Source organism: Pseudogymnoascus destructans (assembly GCF_001641265.1).
Source record: "Pseudogymnoascus destructans isolate 20631-21 unplaced genomic scaffold scaffold_7, whole genome shotgun sequence".
Classification (NCBI taxonomy): domain Eukaryota; kingdom Fungi; phylum Ascomycota; class Leotiomycetes; order Thelebolales; family Thelebolaceae; genus Pseudogymnoascus; species Pseudogymnoascus destructans.
The window spans coordinates 82,157-105,952 of NW_020167526.1; the positions used below are offsets into that span (position 1 = coordinate 82,157).

Below are 23,796 nucleotides of genomic sequence, written 5' to 3' on the forward strand. Positions count from 1 at the left end.
CAATCAATTAATTGTCACATACGACCATAGACTCAAGAGAACTGGGCATCCCGTCCGCTCTGCCATACATAACCTTGAGATCGGTGGATTAGTAGTTGGGTGGGTGACCACCAGCGAATACCCACTGTTGTATGTTTCTGCTATTTTTTTTTTGCTATTTCGTATGCTCTATTTTCTACGATGGCGCCAGAAAAGTGCAGAGCGCCAGGCTACATTGAAAAGTTCACGTAATTTGGGGATTTGGGGAAGGAATTAAATATACAAAACCAGCAACCGACATTCGAACTCCTCACAGGCATGGCAATTCCTTCTACTATACAATCTTGATCTCATTATGCCCTGCGAGATGAAAGCCATCGCAGGCTCTTGACATTTGTAGCGTGTACACCTTCCATTTGGTTCACATGCAGCTCCTCCTCCTTTTTGACAGCATAGGCCATCTTCTTCGCCGCTTATAATAGGCCAGCCGTTGCTTTGCACATCTCGCGGCGACTGTCTCTCGGTCGTGCAAGTATTTGTACCTAGCGTGTCAAGCCATTCGTACTGTTGTTGCCAGTGTGGCAAGATGTCTTGATACTTCAAGCGATTTATCCAATTGTTTGGCCCAGGATTCTCCACGCCGAGTGCAACCCATGGGAAAAGTTTTCTTCTGTGTGTCCGCGCCTTGAGCCACTTTCGGACTTCAGGTACGATGCAGCGATGCGGGCCAAGAATGGTGAGGTGAGCAAGGCCACGGACCTTCAACAAACTCCATATCCCAGGGTCATCCACGGAAGATATTGCATGATGGCCATAGCCTACTCCAGAAGCAGCCCGTACTAGATGCTTTAAGTATGATAAGCAAGTTTCTGAGGGATATCTGAGCTTGAAACTTCTATGTGAGGCAAGGAATACCGCCTGGCTACCTCCTGATACCAATATGTATTTCATTTTAGTAGATCTTATAACTTGGAGAAGATGAAGGTCGTCAAATTCTCACATGCTGCCTAGAAGACCCCAAGCGAAGCGGTGTGTGATCGGTCCCTGGTGTCTTGTTGGAACAGGAGTACAGGGACGGTCACTGGTGACGAATCGGGTAAAAAGGAGGCTAGATCAAAACTTCAAGTTGACCCCTCCACCCCCACGAAGCCATCAACTATGAAGGCAGTGGCGGTACGACCCAAAGCTTTTGGGGGCATTGTTTGGAATCTAAGCACGTATAAATCACTTACTACTCTAGCTTTAGCAATAATAATATTTATTCAAAGACAACATAAGCAATCCAGACTCCAAATCAGACCCCGCCGCCGTGATACATTCTATACGACCTGCATCGATGCATCAGACACCGCCTGACCCAGGCCCCACCGTTCCCATCCCAGCCGCGCCCCCCCCACCCCCCCCCCCCCCGGCTTGTATAAAGAAGCCTGCAAAAATAATCAATCATTATGAGTACTCCATCCTCCCTGGTCTACAAGAACCCCTTGCTCATACTAGTCTGCCTGCTCTGCGACCCCTTTCTCTTGGGAATCACGATCCCATCCTCACCCCCGAGAATGCTTGTATTCTCGTCATCCCACTCACTACTCATACCTCCTCTCGCCCACTGCCCGGACCGCCTGACAGTACCCCCGGAGATAGTCGCCCCCTTCTCCATGCGTAGCGCCTTCCAAGCACCAAGTTCTCTCTCAAGTCGGAGGGCCTTCTCTTTCTCTTCGCGTAGCTCTCTCTCGGCTCTTCGAGCACTGAGTTGATTACTGCTGTCGCTGGCTTGGAGCTCGTCGATCGTTTTGAGTAGCTTTTCGGCCTTTTCGCGACTGCGGTTTATATCGTCTTGGAGTTGGCTGTTGGCCTTCTCACGCCTCTCGATCTGTTGCTGAAGGTCTTTGACGGTACGGTCGACGTTGCGGACATCACGCTGGGACCTAGATCGCTCCGATTCTTGCGCTTCAAGCTGGCTCTCAAGCTGGGCGGTGTTAGCTATACTCTCACTTGACCATATCGAATATATACATACCTCTTGTACCCGGCCATGGAGGAATCTAACATCTTGGCTGGCGCTGGAATAGCCTTTGGTTTCTAGATCCACCAACCGAACTTGCACATCTTTCAACGACTTTTCGAGAGCAGCCTTCTCTTTATGAAGTTGAACGGTAGTTTCGCGTTCAGCAACAATATCTTTCTGCATCTCAGATGTCAGAGCCTCGGCACGCCTCATCTTCTCTACAGCTGCGGCAGCAATGTCTTCGTTTTGAGCCAAGCTAGATTTTAGCTCAAGAAGCTCCTTGTCGAGACCGGCAGCGTTGCGAAGTGATGGGCTGTCTCCACGAACGAGACCTTCAAAGCCGTTCTTGGCTTCCTCTAGACGCGCTTCAAGGCCGCGCTTTTCGCGCTGAAGCGCATCGCGCTCAGCAGCAACGTCGTCAACTGAAGTTCTCAGGCTGCGAACCTGTGAAAGTAGGGATACAATTTTGCCTTGGGCATCATTGTGGGCATTGGAGGCTTCATCTCGAGAGGAGACCAAATCTGCCAGAGAGACTTCGAGACGAGCCTTCTCTTTTGACCATGTGGAACTGTTGAGCACTTCATCATCCCACTTGGATCTAAGATCATCAAGTTCTTCTCGTAGTCTTGTATTCTCAGACTGCTTAAACAGCCTCTCCTCACGGGCAATATCCAGTTCGTTTGTCAAAGTCGCAAACTCAGCCTGGTACTTCTTGCGTGTCTGCTCCATGCTTGTCTCTTTGTCCTCTATGTCCATTGCACGCTGGCTACGGTAATCTTCAAGCTCGTGCTGGAGGCGCTTTCTAGCTTGGATAGCCCCCTCCAGATCGGCCGAGAGATCCTCCAGTCTCTCCTCATAACTCTGGTTTTGTCGCTGTAGGTCTTCGATAGAACCCTCCATCTGCCTCCTTTCAGACATGATAGTTGCACAAGTTTCCTCAGCCTCTCTTGCTTGGGACCTAGCAAATTGTTCGGCTCTAGATGCCTTGAGGACAGCAATTTCAGCCTGTTCAAGCTTGTTGAAGTACTCATCCGCGCGACCCTTATAAAGGGCAAAACTAGAAGAGACTTCCGCTACCTTGGAAGACTCAGCGTCGAATTGGATTTGGAGATCAGCAAATTCTTGTAATAGTTGATTTCGGCTTGTGACGTCCTGATCCCTAGCACGGGCCATCTCTTCAAGGTCGGATTTGGCATCCCTAAGCTCAACTTCCAATGTCGCCCTGGCGTGTTTCAAGCCATCAAAATGGTCTTTGATATCAGAAAGTTCAGCGGCAGCATCGTCATTCAAATGAACCAGTGATCGCCTGGCGTCCTCTTGATTACTGATCAATTCATAGAGCTCCTCGTGGGACCTTGTCTGAACATCGCGGAGAGACAGAGCACCCGATTGCACACTTCTCTCTAATTGCGAAACCTTCTTCGCAGAGTCGTCGAGCATACCGTGCAACCTAGTATTTGCCTTTTCAAGTTTGTGCACTCGTCTCAACGAAGGGCTATCATCCTGCCACAGCTCTCGGGACGGAGTGGAGCGTTCAATCTGGCTTTTAAGGTGGCGATTTTGCATCTGCGTCAGCTGGAGTTGATTTTGCAGCTCTTCTAACTCAGTCTTGAGATCCATGCGATTGTTAAAACTTAACAGATCAGCAGTTCTATCGGAGCGGCCTGAGTCCAAGGTAGGATCGGCGTCATTGGTGGCTACTCGGCGAGTTGGCGTTGAAACATTGGAATGTACCCTGCCATTCGCCTTCGTACGCGCATGAGTTGGAGATTGGAATGGTACTTGATTTGGGTGGATCTCTTCAAGCATGGCGCGAGGCCTCCCAGCCGATTCTATATCCGCTTCATACTTTTTACGCAAGTCCGAGAGCTGAGATTCAGCATTAGATCGGCCAGCCATCTGTATTCGCAGGTTTTGTTGTAAGTCCTGGACTTTACGAACGAGGTCGTATTTCTGGAGAATTGACGTATCGGCCGCTCCATCTCCGTGTGGAACTTGGGCAGATACCTCAGCATCGACAACCTTAAGGAGTTGCAATCTCTGAGCCCGGAGTTCTTCAAGATCTCTGTCGCGGCCATCCAGGCTTGACTGCAATTTCTTCACTAATTCCTGTGATTGTGTGCGCAGTTGCTCCTCTTTTTCGATCTTCCTCTTGGCCTCAGCTAGCTGTGTTGTAGTGGTGGATGAATTCATCTCGGCATTCCGACTTGATTTGTGTTCACGAGAAACTTCGTGGTTGAGATCCTCTATTGTTAATTGAAGCTTCTCATTTTTTTTCTGGGCGGAAGCTGCAAGCATCTGAACCTCTTCGAGCTGCTTTAATAGCTTCATGTTCTGCTCTTCGTTTCTGGCTTTCTCACGCTGTAAGGCTATTACCTTTCCTCGTTGAGACTCACTAGCCTGAGAACCAGCACGAGCCAGCTCGAGGCCTTTCTGTTGAATCTTGTTGAGAAGTGCACGATTGTCGTTCTCGGAAGCCATCAATCTACTCTTAACTGTGTTCAGTTCGCTTTCGAGGCGCTCTTTCTGTTGGTCGACTTGGAGACCGAAATTTCCAGATTCGAGGATCATTTTGTTGAGCTCGTCAACTTGCTGGCTCAGCTTCGTGCATTCGGCTTCAAACCATTTAAGCCGGCTTTGTTCGGCTTCGAGGTCTCTCATTAAACCTGCTTCACGCTCCCTAGCCACTCTTGAAGCGTTACGCTCACCAGCAAGTTCCGCTTGAATTTTTAGTTCCTCCATCGCGGATTTGGCTTCCCTAAGTCTCCGAATCTCGTTTCTTGCTTCGTTTCTTTCTTTCTCTGCGGCGGCACGACCTTCCGTGGCCCGCCTCAGGGTATCCTGCTGCACATAAAGCTCCTTCTCAATTGTGATCTTAGCCTCGTTTAGTACCTGGTATTCCTCCTTGAGTTTCTGGAATTTATGTTCCCCAAGCAATTGCACGTCGTCTCTTGATTGACGCTCTCTGCTTAGATCAGTCTGGACAGCAAAGAGTTGATCTTTCAGGTCTTTGATCTGAGTCTCGAGTAACTTCCGACTCTGACCTGCTTCTGCATCTTCAGTAAGCCTGGCCTCGAGCAATTTCTTCGCATCTGCTGCCTCGCGTTCGAGCTGAGATTTTTGCGTCTTCATCGCTACCATTTCAGCTTGGACCTCCCGTACCCTGGCAGCAATAATGTTCTTGCTATCAAGCAGAGATTTCTTTTTGTCCTCGAAAGAAGCCTGGTTAGCCTCATATTTCTTGTTGTCAGACCGTAGGATTGCTAATTCGATCTCTTTGCGCCTAACGAGGTCTTCGTAACCAGTCGAAGTGGAAGCCAATTCTGTTAATTGCTGCTGAGCCTTTCTGGTCTCGTCGGCTAGTGCTTGCTCTCGCGAGCGCGATGCTTGTAGATCCTTGGTCGTACGTGCTAGCTTAACATCGAGGTCTTGGCCGATTTTAAGAAGTTTCTTCTCTAATTCCTGCGCCTTCCGATCTTTCAAGCTCAACTGGCTTTGGAGCATTTGGACTTCTTGGGATAGTTCGGCCTCAGCCGATGATCTCTGTGATTGAGCCTGAGAGATCTCCTCAAATTTTGAATCCATATCTGCGAGCTTTTGAACGAGACTCTGTTTTTCGGCTTCAAGATTATAAATTATCGTTCCGGCATGTGATAACTGCACTCGTAAGTCTTCAGACTGCTCTTCGGCCTTTTTCTTGGCGTCCAAGAGCTCGTCAAGGTGATCTTCTAATTTCTCCTGATCGTCGATTGCGCCAGCCAGTTTGTCACTAAGCTCAACCTCACGCATCTGTAACCGCTTGAAGATTTCTTCCTTATCCAATGCGAGTGAACGCTCGCTCTCTAGAGTCGTCTGTATTCGTTGAATCTCCGCATGGGCGCTGCGCCGTTCATCCTCGACCCTTTGGCGATCGGCCGCGTCTTGCTTGATTCTCTCTCCGAGTTTCTGAATTATCTCGTCTCGTTTCTTCACCTCACCGGAAGTACGAGTGGCGCCCAGTAAGGGTTTCATCTTGGCTAGCAGCTGCCACCATGGGTTATCGCACAGGTTAAGGTAAACCTGAAAATTTCGCTGTATTATTCGTGTGGCTTCGGCTCTATAGAGTCTCTTGTGCGCAATTCGCCGCTGACTGAAGCCTCGAGCAACGGATTGGAATCGAGACATGATCTCACGGATCAGCGCATCACGTTGCTCTTCAAGCTCCGCTAACACCCCAGCCCTGAAAAATACCTTTGTAAGGCCGACTCTGAACATGGACTTATCCGATGTCAGTTTCTCTAGCATAATGGTCGCAGCAGCTTGTCCTTCCAAATAACCCTTTGGCATGTTTCTGCAGAGTACTTCGTATCGCTGGCGGAATTCAGAAAATGGCAGTCTATTCGGAAAGCCCGTCCGTGCAATTCTAATGCCTTCCAGGACACCATTGCAACGTAACTGATCCAGTACCAAAGGCGCGCTTAGCTGCTTTGGTTTTTTCTTGTGATTTGGAATGATGCACCTGACGAAATGCGGATGCGTTGAATGAAGCTGTGTCATAAGATTTGAGAGTTGTTCTTTATGCCTTTGAGCTACAGTACGGAATAACCCCTTCTTTACACGACTATTGCGGATACCACTGCTTTCATCGTCCGGGTCTGCACAATCCACAAAAAGGTTGGATACGTGCTTATCCGCTGATGCTGCCAATAGTCTTGTGATATTGTCGTTGAGAGGATCCTTATTCTTTTCTAGCCAGCCTTCAGTCGAATATTCGACTTCGGCAGCATAGTGAGTAAGCAAGAATCCTTGTTTGAGTCGAGAAGAGCGGTACTTCGGAGTCTTGCGATCCCATAATGAATTGAGTTTCTCCGTAAAGGATTTGTCGGTTGCTTTCGGCATCACAGAGTCTTCATCCAAGCAGGAGAAGATACCAATCGGGTTGGACAATTCTATCAGATCGATGGTCGGCTGGAGATCACGACCGAAATCTATAAATTTCCACTCGATCTGTTCTCGTGCGTATTCTTCCTGCTCAAGGACAAACATGTGGTGATTGAAGAATTGTTGCAGTTTCTCGTTCGTGTAGTTGATGCAAAGCTGCTCAAAGCTGTTCTCTTCGAATATCTCGAATCCAGCAATGTCGAGTACGCCAATGAAATGAGAATCATCGAGTCCCATACCTGTTCGATCCAGTTGTTGATTGATTTTTGAGACCAAGTCTCCAAATCCTCGCTCATAGATTCCTTTAGCCAAGGCATCGATGGCGAGTCTGACTTGTTCGGGGGTTTGAACCTTCTCAACCCACTCTCGGCCAGCTTTTACCCGTGGGTGCAAAAGGCCAGAAAGGAAGGGCTCAAGCGATATTCCTAGCAACCTGCAAAACTTCTCCGCTTCCGCACGAGCGTTTGGTGCCAGGCGAGCTTGATCCGCGCCCCGGCTTTCATTCATTACCGAAATATTGCCCAAATGAAGCACAGCAGCCACAGTTCGGAAAATAGAGTCTTGATCTTTCTCTGAGAACCCCATGACATCGAAGGCCTCTATCAACGAGTTCCATTCGTCTCTGTCAGAAACCCCGGAAATTGAGTCGTTGCCATCCCTTGTGTATGTAAAATCCTGGACGTCTGAGTTTTCGAGAAGGTATTTTTGCTTCATTTGGCGGTCGGCGCCCTTGAGCAGTTGATAAAATACATGGTAGTTCCGCTCATGAGAATTAAGCCTGACTACTCTCGATTTTTCAAGTAAGTACCAATCGATAAAGGCTCCAGCGATTGTACCGGTCCTCGTGAACTCGATCCGGATGAATTTCCCGAAGCGTGACGAGTTGTTGTTCCGGACGGTTTGAGCATTCCCGAACGCCTCGAGAATTGGGTTTGCCCGCAGGATTTGTGCCGAGAGATTTGAATGCTGAATCTTATTCTTGAGGGGGGAATCTGAATGTGCAACAGCGGCAAGATATTGGATGACTTTCTTTGTGTTTTCTGTTTTCCCTGCGCCGGATTCTCCAGTGACAAGGATACTTTGGTTCTGTCCTTCGTCCACCAAGTTCCTAAATGCTTCATCTGCCATGGCATAAATATGTGGTTTTGTGTCTTCCCGGCTTCGTCCCCTATACATATTTATGTACTCATTGGTATAAATAGGCAGTGAGCAATAAGGATTGATGGTAACCAGGAAAAGACCAGAATAGGTATATATTAGATCGGCTTGGTATCGCATATGTAGGTTATGAACGACCGATGCTTCGTTTAGATGCGTTAGCTCAGCCATGTCGTCTGCCTTGTCAAACTTCGCGGGGTTGACTTTGTCGACATTCTCGCTATGAACTTCCCGTTGCTATGAATAGTATTAGCAAAGCCAGGGAAGGGAAAGTAGCTGGTCTTACGCTGCCATCATCGCATTGTACAAGGATTTGGCCACCTTCGAGCTCCTCCACAATCCACCCTTGAATGAAGGCCGTACCAGGGTCCTTCAGCCAAACATACCGTTTACCTGAGAAGTCGTTTTCGCCTTCGATTCCATCGATGGCCTTCGTTCTTTCTTGAGACTCCCCGGTTTTAATAAATAAAGGCGCAAAAGTATTCGATTTTATGGTAGATATCTTTGAATCTGAAAGCTGTCGACTGTGAACTGGGCCTTTTCCGAGTGTTGGAGTTGTTACTGGTGAATACGACTGATTTTGAGTGTGAGATGCCGCATGTGTCGGTGGTGGAGATCCTATCGAAGACGACGGTAATGAGCCAGAGTTGCTTTGATTATAAGACGAGGTTGTTGCCCTTGCCCTTGCAAAGGGACTTGCACGCAATTGTGCAGAGCCATTCTGCGCCATGAGGAAATGTCGTGGATGAAGGACCGGGTTTGAGAACGAGGAAGGCCCGTTACGAGCAGGCCATGAAGACTTTCAACAAACCAAAATAGTGGTGCTTAATAGCTGTGCCCCAGTATCATCCAAATCATTAAAACCCAAGCCTGCTTATGAATTGTTTGTCGTGGGGGTTATTGTTAGATGTCGACATTCCCCAGTGTCACCTGAGGCTTATCGAGAAGTAAACAAACCCCATTAAAACGCGGTTGCCGTGCAGGGGTCTCACGTGATCCAGTCCAGTGCCTTTAGTTCCGCGCTAACATCTCAGGCGCTAAGCAGACCAAGCGCCATGCCGTTGTTCAACAAGAGGACGAAACAGAGGACCGCGTCCATACTATCAGCAGAAATTTTGTTGTCCTTGATCGTCACCGGGGATTTAATCTTCGCGAGTTCCTCTATCGAAACTGTAGACGACATCCTAGTATACCTGCTAACATGATATCGCGGGTCATTGAGCTTCACGAAGAACCCTAATATACCCTTAGTTTAATACTAACTGAATGGGCGTAATTGCACGAGCGCAAGACCACAAATATCGCGCTCATGGCAGGGTATCCCCCGCCACCCTCCTTCGGGCCTGCCCCAGGGCAGAGGGGCCAGGCAGTTCCTTTCCAATACTCGACGCCACAGAACACCGAATATGCATACGCCAGACCTTCCCAATCGACAAATATGTCAGCGTTCGAACAAAATGCCACTGCCCTTGCCCCTGGGCTTGAATATAACGCCAGGCCCCCTCCATTCAATCCGATTGCCCGAAATTCTGGAGCGCCTCCTCTCCCAATATATGGCGGGATGGACCCCAGTGCACTATACCAGATACCAGTATGGGCTACACAGGCCAACCTCCATGAGATTCAAAACCCGCTCGAGTCTTCAACGGTGGATGTTGTTTCTGGGCAAGGACTGTTCGCCATGCAGCCGGAATCGGTGGCACAAGGTCGCGCTGGACCGTCGGCGATTCGGCCGGGGCTACACGCCGTAGAGGAAGGCGAACTTAGCGAAGGCGAATATGAGGAGAACAATGTGGAAGGCATTCCGGGGCCAGCTCGAGGGGAGGCAGGAAGCTATAATGACTATCGAAAGGAGCGTAGACGACCTTCAAATGGAACGTTAAACCAACGGCAGAGCAGTTTTGAGAAGATGACGATCGGTACTGTTCCGCTACTTTTCGTTTGCATGCATGTTGCTAAATAATTTTAGATCCATATGGCCGGTCTCGAAATATGCACCGTCAGAGCTCGGATTCATATTCTCCGCCATCCTCGGGTCCTTCTGCTTCAGTTATGGCAGCGGGCCGGCAACCAGACTGTATGAATTCCCCTCTGAAAGCTATATCATCTTCTGATAAAAAATTAGTGCCACTCGAAGATGTAACAGTAAACTTGGCCCACATACGAGAAGAAGAGAAACGGATGTTTAGCAAACAGAATGGGGAATCGATCACGAACCGCCAGGAACAAAATACAAAGCAAGGTCTAGACAACCGCGGTAGTTCCACTTCTACGATTGTCAACCATGTAAAATCGGTTCAGGATGCGAGGCGACAAGCACAAAATGCTGTTCTGAATCTCATACCGTTAAAAGTGCGCTTCCAAAATTTCGTCGACGAAGGAATTGATGAAGAGATTATCAGAAGTGTTTTTGATGACATTGGCATGTCTTCATCTTATTCCTCCACTAAGCAACTAAGCGGTGGAATTGGACAAGCGCAACACACGGCTGGCTTTACCCCACAAGCGGTTGCAAGTGATGTGTCCGATTCTATTATTACTGGCTCTCCTCAAATTCACTCCAACCTCAAAACAAACACTATCAATACGAATAGCAACAGTCAACAGACCACCAGCAACGCTGTTCCAATAACAAACAAAGGTGAAGAGCGCAAAGATAGGATAGCTCGATTACTAGAAGAGAAAAGTAAGAAGCTATTGAACTTACCACAGCCCATGGCGCCTGCCACCGCGATCTTGGCCGATAATGCTCTGGCAATTAAATCAACAGCTTCCCAATCTACGACTAAGGTGGATAAAGAGAAATTGCTAAAGCAAAAAATGGAGGCTCTCCAGAAATCACGAGAAGCACGGGCACAGAAAGCTACCGCAAAACAAACCACTGCATCTAGTATGCAGTCTGGAGCAACCGGGCCTGGCCAACATCACATCCCTCAATCCCAGATCACCCACCTTTCCACCTCAGTGCCTATCACTTCACCACCTGACGATATTCGAACTTACTCGGCCTCCCCACAATATCCAGAGCCCCAAACATCGATGCCTTCAATTCCAGGCCTTTTTCTTTCCGGTACAACCGGCACCTTACAACCAAACATACATCAGAGCACATCGATTATTCAAAATACCAATCTCCGTAAACGTCCTGTCGCGTCCGACTTCGATTCTAATGCTCCCACTAATACAACATACAAACGTCCATTCGGCCACAACAGACATGATCAACGTTTGGTGATAGATGTCAGCGAGGAAGAATCTGACAACGAGTCCGCCGAAATGGAGATAGATGATCAAGTGGGTGATATATTGCCACGGAACATTCAGGCGGCAAATCCATTTAGACCAGGCTTACGGGATCTCCCTCCGCTTCCGGATTTCCCTCCTAAGAAATCATTTGCTGCTCCATCATCAACCCTTAGCACCCCGCCGAGCCATCAGGCTCCACAACGAACTTCTACCCGCCCTGAAGATCTCAAAAAGAAAGAATTTGAAATTCAGGAGATGAGAAGAAAGATTGCCGAAGCCGAACAACGGAAGAAAGCAAAGCTCGTTGCAAGTGGATCACAAACCCCTATGAATAAAACATCTACACCAATCGAGGATATATCAGCAAAGGATGCGAGTATATCAAACAAGATCCATACTTCGGTTCATATCGAGCGTCTCATCGATGATGCTAGTCGGAGAATAGAGGAAGAGCAAGAAAAACTTGCACGAGCTCAGGAACTTGAAGAGCACAGTGCCAAAGATCTCAAGCAAAGAGAGTCGGAGCAAAGGCGCCAGCGTCGAGCTAGGATAGCTGCAGACCTTCCTGTTGTTGACGCAGAGGTCCAGGAATCACAGAGGAGACTTGCGGGTTTGAGGGAAGAAATGGAAAATCTAGAGCTTGCTGTTCAGAAACGATTGGAAGAAAAGCGCAGACTTGCCGAGGAAATGGAGAAACTGAGCCACGAGGTTGACGATCAACTCGAAGCCCAAAAGGACCACTTGATAAGCTTAACTAGTGATATAGCTATGGGACAAAAAGGTATGTCTTCGTTTTTTATTCCGTTGCAGCTTATATCGACATTATTACTCCCCTTTTTACCCAAAAAAGATCTATCAGCTCATTCAATAGGTGATTCACAAGTGCTTCCAGAGCCGGTCGGCGCAGCCTCCTTTTCGGTCGACACCAACGCGGAAACTGTGGCAGGTCAACAGGATATTTCAATGTCGGATTATCAGCCAAGCTCTGAATCGCCAGTTACGGAACGGACAACAACTGAAGGCCTGGCCTCCAAAGAGCCAAGTCTTCCGCCCGCCGATGAAGAGTCATCTGGCAGCCAACCTCAACTACGTGATTCTACAAGCGATGAATTATTACCACCGTCCAATTTACCAGATGGCCAGTCCTCTGAAGTCATTATGGCAGGTCTGCCTATCAAGCCTATGTCTGAGCAAGATGCCGCCAATGCGGCTGACACCAACATCATGGAACCCCAGGCTTCACAGCTAAGCCTTCAAGTTCAAGACCAATTACAAACACCTCCGATGGACTTGAATATTGACGATACTCATCCGCCCAGCCAGCAAGATGCAGAAGACGAGGTCGACATGGAAGAAAGCATTGCAGATGACGCAGAGTCTACGCAATCCAAGGATAGGGAAATCGATGAACCCTATCCGCCTGACCACAATTCAATTTCTGATACCCAAGGCCAAAATGCCCCAGTGCCTGAATCACTTGGCTTGGAGTCAAACCTTGCTAGCACCGCCGACGGCGATTCTGATACCTACGAACCTCCGGAAGCCACTCCTCCGTCAACCACCGAGCTTATTGCTACTAATTCTCCCCCATTTAGCCCACAATCTCCTGAATCGACCCAGGACGCTTCTAGTAGTGACCAAGAAATGTCCTTAGCGCCACTTGAAGGCTCAACTGAACCTGCAGAACCAGTAGGGACACAATTATCCCGTATATCAAATGATGAAGTAGAGGTTTTCCTGCAAAACTTCGGGTAACTTGCACTGACACTATCACAGGACGAAACCGAAAAGGCTCCGGCACAGAAGTCTTTTTTCACACCCTACGAGAGCCCTTTAAAGCGATTTAAAGCGTACCGTTTCCACCCCGAATTCACCAAGCAAGTCCCTGGCGGCTACAAGTCATTAACTTACAGCAACAACATTGATGATCGCAAAGAGCTTTGTCGGTTCGAGCTGGCAGGTGGTATTTGTAACGACGTGTCATGCGAGTTCCAACATTTTCGAGATATTGTCCTTCCTGGTGCGTGGGTCGATGTCTCCGCCGTCCAAGGTCCCCCTTTTGCTTCGAGTTGCTCGTTTGACTGACTCTATGCGCTGCTGACATAGATGAGTTAATTCTGGTATCGCTTGGTGACAGCTCAGGCTACAAGGAAGAAGACAAGACGAGATTTATCAAAGGTTTGAAGGAAGTGCTTCAAGACCTGCGTATCTCCAAGATTCGCGATTTCCAGGTCATTGCCGCTAAGATTTGCACATTCCGACGAAACATGTTCGAAGACAGCTCCAAGGTCTTGCTGCTTGACAGTCCAGCCATCTAGGCATCATACTCACACAGGGCGGCCATCCAATGCGTACAGACTACTGGCGAGGCTTTTGCCGCGCCGGATGTCTTTGATTCTAGCTCTTTAGAGCACGACGACCCAAGCTTCATACATTTCGTAACTTTCCAAAGTTCCCAATTTTCCTTTGTCTTTCAACGGACACATAAGCCAATTCTCAGTGGCATTTGCATGGCGGCGTTCATATAACCATTGTATTTGGTACACGGCTTGCTCTGTACATGATATCCAACGGCGCTCGAGAGAAAGAGGAGGACGATGAAGCCTTGTAAATGTATTGTTGTACAGTACATAAGTGGAATACCATAGTTCCGATCGGGACAATAGGCTAGGCAGTAATAAAAATGATCCATTCAATACCATACTTCTCCCATGGTGAAAGTTTCCGTCTGCCTTTATTAGTTGTTAATAGCGTGGTGGTGAATTCCATAACTCACTTTGTCATCTACTACACCTTGCTGAGTGAGAAATCCGAAGTAGCTTCTTGGCGTTGGAGCTTTGGAGGGGTCCAACTGCGGGCGTCTGACGTCAAAGCACGACCAGTACATCCCCGCTCAACAATTGTCAATAGATGCACATTAATTAATCTGCATTGACAATGAAGCAGCGATTTTCTTCCCTAGATGTGAAGGCAAGTTTGCAGTGTCGCCCTAATGGGCTCTTGCTAATGGCTGCATAGGTCATTGCTTATGAGCTCTCGAACAGCCTGGTCACTTTGCGTCTTGCCAATGTCTATGACTTGGCCTCGGTACGTTCAACAGAGAAGATACTGCAAGAATTATGCTAACAGTTGGCAGAAAATATTCCTGCTGAGGTTTACGAAGCCAGATGATAAGAAGCAGATGATCATTGATTCCGGCTTCCGATGCCATCTGACGAGCTTCTCGAGAGCAACCACCGCATCGCCCTCAGTCTTTGTCACGAAGCTACGAAAATTTCTCAAAACTCGTCGAGTAACCGCGGTCTCCCAAATTGGAACAGACAGGATAATCGAGTTTCAGTTTAGCGAAGGGCAATACCGACTATACTTAGAATTCTACGCTGGTGGAAACATCATCCTCACAGATAAGGAGTTGAATATCTTGACGTTGCTGAGAACGGTGCCTCCGGGGGAGGGACAGGAAGAACAACGTATAGGGCTTAAATATTCGCTAGAGAACAGGCAAAATTACCTCGGCATCCCGCCTCTCACCAAAGACAGGCTGCAGGCCGCATTACGAAAGGCTGCAGAGCAGAGCGAGAATGCACCTGCTGAGAAGAAGCAGGGTAAGAATGGCATTGACTCGCTGAGGAGGGCGCTGGCAGTATCTATAACAGAATTCCCACCGTTACTCGTGGACCATGCCATGAAAGTCACAGATTTCGATCCTACTCTAAAACCTGCCGATATCGCAAAAAACGACACTCTGCTGGACCACCTTTTGCGCTCATTGGAAGAGGCAGATCGCGTCGTGAAGGAAATTACGGGTTCGGATGTCGCGACTGGATACATAATTGCAAAGAAACAAGAACGGACCGATAAGGTTGCTTCCAGGGATGAGGAGACTGAACGACAGGCTCTGCTATATGAAGACTTCCACCCTTTCAAGCCGCGGCAGTTTGAAAATGATCCAGCCTGTACATTTGTACCATTCGAGGGCTTCAACAATACCGTAGACGAATTCTTTTCGTCTATTGAAGGACAGAGGCTAGAATCGCGCCTCTATGAACGAGAGGTGACTGCGAAGAAGAAGCTTCAGGCTGCGAAAGACGATCAACAAAAGCGACTAGGCGGTCTCCAAGAAATTCAAACTCTAAACGAGCGCAAAGCTGGAGCTATTGAAACTAACGTGCAGAGAGTCCAGGAAGCAACTGATGCTGTGAATGGCCTGATCGCACAAGGGATGGACTGGATAGAAATAGGCAAGTTGATCGACATCGAACAGAAGCGAGGAAATCCAGTGGCCAGCATCATCAAATTGCCTTTGAAGTTGCATGAGAACACAGTCACGCTACTCTTGGATGAGGAAATCTTTGTTGAAGACTTGAATGATGAGGCATACGAAACTGGTAGCGATGTCTCTGATAGTGAGGACGAAGCACCCATAAAGGAGGCTGTGAAGAAAGTAGTAGACAAGCGTCTAGCTATTGATATCAATCTTGGTGCCTCCCCGTGGAGCAATGCTCGAGAATACTACGGACAGAGGCGTTCGGCTGCAGAGAAGGAGAAGAAGACACTGGAATCGTCAACCAAAGCTTTGAAAAGCACGTCTCATAAAATCGAGCAAGATTTGAAGAAAGGATTGAAGCAAGAGAAGGCTATCCTGCGGCCTGTGAGAAAACACATGTGGTTTGAGAAATTCATGTGGTTTATCTCATCCGATGGGTATCTGGTTCTAGGTGGACGAGATGCTCAACAGAACGAGATCCTCTACAAACGATATCTCCGGAAGGGTGACGTATATGTCCACGCTGACTTGGATGGTGCCACAAGTGTTTTCATTCGAAATCACGAATCAAGAGTTGATGCGCCTATACCACCATCAACACTATCGCAAGCCGGCATACTTGCAGTATCGTCATCTTCTGCCTGGGAATCGAAGGCTGGCATGCCCGCATGGTGGGCCAATGCTGATCAAGTCTCCAAATCCGCGCCGACTGGAGATTATTTCAAACCTGGAAGCTTCGATGTGCGAGGCAAGAAGAACTTTCTGCCTCCGGCACCCCTTCTTCTAGGATTTGGCGTAATGTTTCATGTGAGCAACGAAAGTAAGGCCAACCACACGAAGTATCGAGTGCATGGCGGCGGAAGCGCTACTGGTACAGGTGCTAAGGGGCCTGAAAGCACTGTGAATCCAACACAGCCTGATAGTGACGATGAAGATAACCAACGTAATGCGTCGGAAGAAGATGATGAAGAAAGCGAAGAAAACAATGGCACATCTACCGCCGAATCCAGACAAAATCCGCTACAGTTCACTGGAAGTCAGCCCAACCCTGACGTGTCACAATCTCAGCAAAGTGTGGACACAACAACTTTGACTGGCTTGCAAGACCTAACTGTCGATGACGAAAAGGCACCAACGACCCTCAATGACGATAACCAGAGAGCGAAAAACCAGCCATCTCCTATAGAAGTCGATGATACTAAACCAGAAGCTGGCGCAGAGTCTTCATCAGAAGAAGGTGCAGCAACACCGTCTTCAACATCCACAAAGCAAAAAGGCCAGGCCCCGCTGCCTCGAGGCAAGCGCAACAAACTCAAGAAGGCCTCTCGGAAATACAAGCACCAAGACCTAGAAGACAAACTCGCAGCACAGGCTCTCACGGGAGCCACTGCAGGTGCCAAGAAAGCTGAGGCAGAAGCCGAAGCTAAGAGGGCCTTGGAGGCCGAAAGGGAGTTCAATGAACAGCGCCGGAAGGCCCAACATCAGCGCACCCAGCAAGAGATAGCTAAGCATGAGGAAGCGCGTAAGGCAATGATGGAAGCTGGCGAGGACATTGTCGATGAAGAGGCCGATGAGGCTGAGAAAGCCGTGTCCCTCGATACGCTAGTCGGCACGCCGCTTCCTGGCGATGTCATCCTGGATGTCATTCCTGTGTGTGCACCCTGGACGGCAGTGGGGAAGTATAAGTATAAGGTCAAGTTGCAACCGGGTCCCATGAAGAAGGGCAAGGCGGTGAAGGAGATCTTGTCAAAGTGGGGTGTGGATTCTCTTGTGAAAGCGTATGTGGATGAAAACAGCAGTGATGTGGAGAAGATGTGGCCAAGAGAGGTCGAGCTTGTAAAGGGCTTGAAGGCGGAAGAGATTGTGAATGTGATACCTGTAGGAAAGGTGGCCATTATGCTTGGTGGGGGTGCATCTGGGGCGGCGCGGAAAGGAGGGGGTGCTGGGAAAGGGAAGGGAGGGAGAGGTAGTAAGAACCAGAAATAATTAGAGCACATAGGGGCTGCATAGATATTGGATAGAATTATATTTGACAATATGCACATATTCAGTACTATGCTACTATTAAACCTGTGAAATACGTTACGGTATTTCACAGCGAGTGACGCACACAAGCGAGTGACGCACCCCATTTAAGACCCAAAATCATGAATTTTGTAACTAAAATCTCAACAACTATTTAGTAGTAAGTTAGAAAATCAATTATAATCATGATTATTTAGCCGCAATCATAATCATGATTATTGATAAAGCGTAGAAGTTAATCATAATCATGATTTATAATCATGAATAACTTCCGTAGTCATGGTTATAATCATGACTATAATCTATACCTTATTAGGCTTAGTTATTACCTAATTAGGTATAGTTTATATAAGTAATAAGATAAGATAAGATAAGATAGTAAGATAAGATAAGACTCACTGGTTTTGCTGAAAGCTGGTATTTGAGTTACATGGTTCTATACCTAATCGCCGTCCTTCATACTCTACTCACACAGTAAAAAAACGCCATTCTCTACGCCAGCCCATACGTCATCATGCCCCGCAGTCTCAGATCGCCATCCCAAATCAACATGCACCCGCTAACAAAACTCACTGCTCAAACTCCACCACCCGACTCTTTCCTGAGGCCGTGCTCGCGCTCCTAGAGCGCGAAGCACTAGTTGGAACCTTCAAGTCATCCATCGACACCTCCCCAACACCGCCCCCCTTGCTACTCCCCGCCTCCGCATCCGCACCTTCTAACAAATCGCGATCCTCAGACCTCACAGACCTCCGATCCGCATCTCTCGCATACGCGCTTGGGCTCGGCTTGCTGTAGTCCTCGACCTCATCTTCATCTTCGTCCTCATCGCGCTGCAGAGCATTCTTCTCGATATCCTTCTGCGCCTCGTCGACTCTGCGCCGCACCTCCGCAGCGACCCTCATACCATCCGTCACGATATTGTCCAGCACGCCTCGGAGCCCCTTTCCAGGCGGCACCGCACCAGCTGATCCCGAGCCGCCCACACCCGGTACGATGCTAGGGGCGCGCGCGAAGCCGAGGTTCGCGAAGGTGGTTAGGCTCGAGGAGCGTGTGACGACGGCATCATTGGCGGAGTCGAGGGTGTGGAATGAAGCTGGGAAGGAGGACTCGAAGAACTGCTCAAGTAGCTCGTCGGCGAGGACTACCATGCGGAAAGTGGGGAGAGTGATGTGGAGAGGGTTGGATGGGTCGAGGGCTGCGTTCGCGGCCTCGGATTGCTTAGACACTGATCGTTGGGAGCTGCGCTTGTTGCTAGGTGTTTTGGGGAGTTTCTTGCTCATGCCATTCTCGGGGGGGCTTAAATCGAGGAGGTCCTCCTCTTCGTCAGAGTCGTCCCCTATGCCAAAAGAATCAGGTTGTGGCATGTCATCGTCAGTCTCCTCGGCGACTTCTTGTCGGTTCTGAGGATGATCTGGGTCGGCGTACTCGAAGCACCTCCTGATAAATGCACTTACACTGCCCAAGAATCGTTCGTTAGATGTTCCGTGAGGCCCATCTAACGGAGTTGAGCCAGATGTCTCGGAAGGCGACAATGAGCCTTCCAAACCACGTCTCGAGAGGAAGAGCAAAGCTTCTGATATCCTTAAAATCCCTTCTCGGTCGACCTTTCCATCACCGTCGTCATCGTAAAGCTCAAAGAAATATGTGATGCTACCCATAATATCACGCGTCCCCTTTATATGTGCAAGGCCCGTAACAACATTCGATAATGTTAGGGCTGAGTTCATATCCACATCCCATCGCCTAAATAACCTCTGCATAAACTCGTGATCGGCCGGGACAGGATTTCCAGCGCCCCATGGCGAAAGAGAATTCTCTCTACGCCTTATGCTGCCAAAATATGATTGCTCTCTGGGTGTGTCCTTCTCGGGTGGTGTTGGCGCGTCCGACACCGCCCATCGACATATCCCAGCAAGGAACTCTCGGAAGCCATCGTAGTCCATCAGGGTTGGACTCGGGCCCAAACCAACACGGCCCTTCTCAATGCTCTGTCTGTCGCTGAACACTACTTCCGACGTCTTACTCTTCAGCGCCCTGGCGCGTCTCTCTACTTCCTCTTGTATCATCTGTGCACGCTGTTGTCGCTCATATAGGATGCCGTAAAATCTATCGTATAAAGCACCAAGCTCCTCCACGCTCAGGCGCTTACTATCAGGACCGAGATTGCGAATCGAAGTCCGCTTAGCAAAGTTTTCTATGTTGTTTAGAACGGTATCCTTATGCTGCATTCTCTCGTCGGTGATGGTCGTCTGGGTAATCGCTGAGAACTCTTTAAACGCAACAACCATCAGCTCCTGGAAGCGCGTGACGGCTCGAAGCTTGGGGTTTTCCGACTTTGGATGTGCCGATTCGTCCAGTGTTGCAAAATACGTCTTTAGCACGGAGATAAAGGCTCCATCATCCGTGGCGTCGAGAAGCTCCTCGCCGTTGATTCGTAAAATAGCCAATCCAACCTGAAACAGCACCTTGGGGCCCTCCAGGAAGAAGACATCAAGGACCCGGAAAGCGAATACCAAAGGCATTGAGTTGATATATAATGATAGAAACCATGGAAGTGAAACAACGGAAAGCTGTACGTCTGCCTTCACGAGGTGGTCCCAAAGGATAGGCATCGTCTTTTCGACAAGCGATTCAAAGACCCTTTGATCAAGGAGTGTGCCGTACATCGTTGTTGAGTAGTATCCAGGAAGTAACCTGTCACACAGGACCGAAAGTAAGTAAAACGCCTGCGCGTCCGACATATAAATCAGAAGAGCTGCAACCACGATGTTCATCGCCTGGCAGTACCCAACCTCCTCATCGATCCAACTGTAGGCCGTCAGAACTCTTCGTAAGCGTTCGATACCCTGTTCGCTTTGGAATCCAGGGTATTCTGGTAAGCTTCGGTTCAGATCCTTCTCGATCTCATCGATGGCCAGGGATTCCCTGCCTTCAAATTTCGATAACGTATCCTCAAACAGATTTGGCGACTGTAGGCGCAGATATAAACTCCCACTTGTCAATTCCCATATTTCTCCCCTTAGCCTATTCGGCAAGCCCACCCTCACAAGTTTATGGAATGTAGGTTGTCGTATTAATGTGACGTTCCTCCCGTTCTCCCTCAGGTACTCTGCCCACAGTCTCATCTTACTCCTATCCCTTAATTTCCTCGCATCACCCGGATATTTGAATTCTGCGTTCATGCCCAGACCTGCATCGGGTGCTGGGTCCTCCTTCTGTGGGTAGGGCCTGAGGAGAAACTCCGAATAACACTCTGCGACCACCTTCTTCAGCTTTCCCACCTCGCCGATCGCACCCTTGAGCCCCTTCTTTAAACCGTCGCAAAACCGCTCGCATTGTTGACGACTTCCGGCCAATTGTACTGTAATCTTTTGTAGCGAAGGTGAAGCTTTCGACGAGTCTTTCGAGGCAGCGCTGCCCATTCCATTCCAGGTCGTGATAGCAAGGGCAAACTGTAGTTTGTTAGAGTCTACTCTGACACACGGGTATAGACATTATTACCTGGTAGCTCTGGCTATGCAGTCTTTCCACCCTCCGAATCGCGCACAGCGGCAGGGTAAATCCGTTCCCTCCAGGCCCAGCCCCGTGTGTTTGCCCATTAAACCCCGAGCTTGTGGTTGTGCTCGCCGTCTGGAGGAAGCTTGTCGGCTGGGTCGAGAAGCAGAGGTAACTCTCGCTCAGATGGAGCTTGCCTGCATAGTGGTATCCGCGATCCCTATCCTTATCTTTCTCGCGCTGTGTAACGTTTGCGGCATACTGGACGGCGGGGCTGACGGTAAGCTCAGCGGTGATCTCCTGGAGAGGGTTCTCGGAGTCAGGAAGGCGGAATTGGCTGCGGAAGAGAGTAGATTTTGCGGGATTCCGATCAGAAGACGATAGGTTGAGGGCTTGGGTTGGATCGATGAGGGTCTGCGCGGATTTCACGAGGGAGCTGAGACTGAACATGGCTCTCCGTTTGAAGTTTGTTTGTATGAGAGCGCGCTCGAGTTGTAAAAGTGTACTTAGGAGAATGGGGGCTCCAGATGGCGTAGTGGCGCCCTCATGAGTAGGATAACGAAAGATGTGTATACAGAGAAATAATGTTGCGGGGGTTGGAGCTTTCTAGCAATATTGATATGGTCGCCTATCGATATAAGCCACGCCGTCGTCGCCTCCGTTTGAGGTTTCGGGTAGAGGGACGGGGGCTCGGAACATTGATGCCGGGGATGCCACAAATCATAGGCCTCCTCGACTTTAAGTCCAAATTGGTAATACTTACAATATATGCTCTACAATTGATCTAAACAACGTAAACGGCCACTGAGGAACCCGTGGGAATTGAACAAGTCTTGGCATGAACTGATTCACTATATATGTGAGCGAGTTAGGGAAGTAGCTTGGGATCTTACTGCTCATTCATTCCACAACAATATCAGCTACGCAGTGAAGAATAACAATATATCGATGCTGATTAGCATTAACTGGGAGGCTATGGCATGCCACCAGAGTATTCTAGGTTTGCGGTTTTTCGCTGTCTTCTTGTTTGGTGCTCTGGTTCTCTGGTCCTCTCGATTCGTTCTATCAACCCTCTGTTCTCCCTTGGACCCTTTCCTCTCTCGCCTGTATTCTTACATATTTTCTCTTCTGTTCTTTTGAGGGAGATAGGAGAGTGATATAAATACATATTCATGTCAAGCACAGCCGAGCAGGGATACCCCGCGTTAGTGGTCAAGCGCGCACCTGCGGTGCATGTTGGATGCCCACGTTGTCGCCAGAGCCGAAACAACGTCGAATTGTCCCTAAGAGCTCGAAGATATCGCTGCGCTCAAATCTTTGGATCTATTTTCAGACAAACAATAATCAATATGGAAATTATTTAAAAATGGAGGGGCCTTCCGGAGGGACAAGGTCGAGGCTGAGGCGGCGACTACATCGAAGGGAACAGTTGCGGCACCGGCCTATGCAACCCTTCTGGCACAGAAGCCCGACTTGTACTCTACGGAAGGATCTATTGGGATGAAGGTCGTGACTGAACCTAGCGATGCTGTTGTTGAGTATGTCTAATTCTATATCCCATCTACCTATGCGGCCCAAAATTGTGGCAAGGACTATGCATAATAGCCAGTGTTTACACCACTATGAGTAAATTATAGGCTCTTAGTCACCTAGGGTGCCTTTCAATGAGCTGGTTAACATTTAATATAAAGTTTGCTGACGACGCCCCTTAAAAGTATAGTGTCCGTACATGTAGTATGTTATAGATGGTCTCACAGGCAATCGAGAGACGTCGTGGACCCATGAGAACGGCGTCTTCTGGCCCGAGCAGCTGGCCCTAGATACCGCACGTATCATGAAATATGGCTACGATGGCGATGTTATCAAGATATGGGGTATGGCAGGTGGCAATAATCTTAGGAACCATGGAAAGAGCCTGGCATTTGGGGTGTCAGATCGACGAAGGGAGTGCAGAGAACGGCCCATCATTTTCATCGCCCACAGTCTTGGGGGGCTTGTTTGCGAACAAGCGCTGCTGTACTGTGGGGAAGGCGAAAAACACCTTGAGAAGGTCTTCCGGTCTACATGGGGTATCATATTTATGGGTACGCCTCATGCTGGCTCCGATCTTGCTAACTGGGGGTATGTAACGGGTGCCGCCGTTACAGTACATGTGGTATATAAAGCGTGTTACGCGTATTCCGGGAGCCGGAATACTGTAGTCTTTTTGGCTCAGTGGGATGTAGCGTGAGCGTAACCGTACATCATTACACAGATCCTAATTACAGCCGCTGAAGACCCGCAAGCAGGAGAAATCGTTTGCATCCTAGATGCACTTGACGAATGCAGGAATTCTGAGTTGAAAACCCTGCTTCAAAAAACTTTGCTCGATCTCGATCTCGCATTTCAGGTAATACGGCTTGAAATTCCTCTTGACAAGTCGTCCGCTTCAGCATATTGAAAAAGAATTCAGTGTCCTTAGCCAGAAGATACTAGCTGTTACGATTATAGCTTACGGTTGTTACAGTTGTTACGGTTGTTACGGGTGCAGCCTTAGCCACCAAGGCTACAACCGCTAAGCGGACAACTGTATATTACGAGGAGTAGCCTCACCTTCCTTCCTTCTTCTTCTTCTTCTCTCTTTAGATTCAATCTAGCTTATTATTCTCTGGACTGGCTTCTTGACCTCCGTGACCATTGTAACACTAGCGATTCGCCT

The 23,796-nt window shown here is 48.7% G+C and overlaps 4 protein-coding genes across 4 annotated transcripts; 2 read left to right on the forward strand and 2 right to left on the reverse strand.

The window, feature by feature from the left end:
• Nucleotides 1–1,380: 1,380 nt before the first annotated feature.
• Nucleotides 1,381–8,985, reverse strand: VC83_02779 (uncharacterized protein). The gene is made up of 3 exons (XM_024466434.1): nucleotides 8,349–8,985; nucleotides 1,997–8,299; nucleotides 1,381–1,945 (listed from the first exon to the last, which is right to left on the reverse strand). The coding sequence occupies exons 1-3, from the start codon at nucleotides 8,790–8,792 to the stop codon at nucleotides 1,451–1,453; spliced, it is 7,242 nt and encodes a 2,413-aa protein (XP_024325328.1). The 5' UTR covers nucleotides 8,793–8,985; the 3' UTR covers nucleotides 1,381–1,450.
• A 133-nt stretch (nucleotides 8,986–9,118) lies between these two features.
• Nucleotides 9,119–14,003, forward strand: VC83_02780 (uncharacterized protein). Its single transcript, XM_024466435.1, has 6 exons — nucleotides 9,119–9,981; nucleotides 10,032–10,139; nucleotides 10,188–12,089; nucleotides 12,180–13,033; nucleotides 13,085–13,328; nucleotides 13,415–14,003. The coding sequence occupies exons 1-6, from the start codon at nucleotides 9,372–9,374 to the stop codon at nucleotides 13,624–13,626; spliced, it is 3,930 nt and encodes a 1,309-aa protein (XP_024325435.1). The 5' UTR covers nucleotides 9,119–9,371; the 3' UTR covers nucleotides 13,627–14,003.
• Nucleotides 14,004–14,202: 199 nt separating this feature from the next.
• On the forward strand, nucleotides 14,203–17,561 carry VC83_02781 (uncharacterized protein; the record flags this gene model as incomplete). Its single annotated transcript, XM_024466436.1, has 3 exons — nucleotides 14,203–14,278; nucleotides 14,327–14,395; nucleotides 14,445–17,561. The coding sequence occupies exons 1-3, from the start codon at nucleotides 14,246–14,248 to the stop codon at nucleotides 17,559–17,561; spliced, it is 3,219 nt and encodes a 1,072-aa protein (XP_024325436.1). The 5' UTR covers nucleotides 14,203–14,245.
• Nucleotides 17,562–17,998: 437 nt separating this feature from the next.
• Nucleotides 17,999–21,719, reverse strand: VC83_02782 (uncharacterized protein). The gene is made up of 2 exons (XM_024466437.1): nucleotides 21,105–21,719; nucleotides 17,999–21,055 (listed from the first exon to the last, which is right to left on the reverse strand). Exons 1-2 carry the CDS (start codon nucleotides 21,546–21,548, stop codon nucleotides 18,170–18,172), a joined length of 3,330 nt encoding a protein of 1,109 aa, XP_024325437.1. The 5' UTR covers nucleotides 21,549–21,719; the 3' UTR covers nucleotides 17,999–18,169.
• Nucleotides 21,720–23,796: the final 2,077 nt, after the last annotated feature.

Coding starts and splice junctions, on each gene's coding strand:
- VC83_02780 (XM_024466435.1), top strand. CDS start 9,372: ATGGCAGGGTATCCCCCGCCACCCTCCTTCGGGCCTGCCCCAGGGCAG. Junction 12,090..12,179: donor TATAGCTATGGGACAAAAAG/GTATGTCTTCGT, acceptor CTCATTCAATAG/GTGATTCACAAGTGCTTCCA. Junction 13,034..13,084: donor CCCGTATATCAAATGATGAA/GTAGAGGTTTTC, acceptor ACACTATCACAG/GACGAAACCGAAAAGGCTCC.
- VC83_02782 (XM_024466437.1), bottom strand. CDS start 21,548: ATGTTCAGTCTCAGCTCCCTCGTGAAATCCGCGCAGACCCTCATCGAT. Junction 21,056..21,104: donor TGCATAGCCAGAGCTACCAG/GTAATAATGTCT, acceptor AACAAACTACAG/TTTGCCCTTGCTATCACGAC.
- VC83_02779 (XM_024466434.1), bottom strand. CDS start 8,792: ATGGCGCAGAATGGCTCTGCACAATTGCGTGCAAGTCCCTTTGCAAGG. Junction 8,300..8,348: donor TACAATGCGATGATGGCAGC/GTAAGACCAGCT, acceptor TACTATTCATAG/CAACGGGAAGTTCATAGCGA. Junction 1,946..1,996: donor TCCATGGCCGGGTACAAGAG/GTATGTATATAT, acceptor AACACCGCCCAG/CTTGAGAGCCAGCTTGAAGC.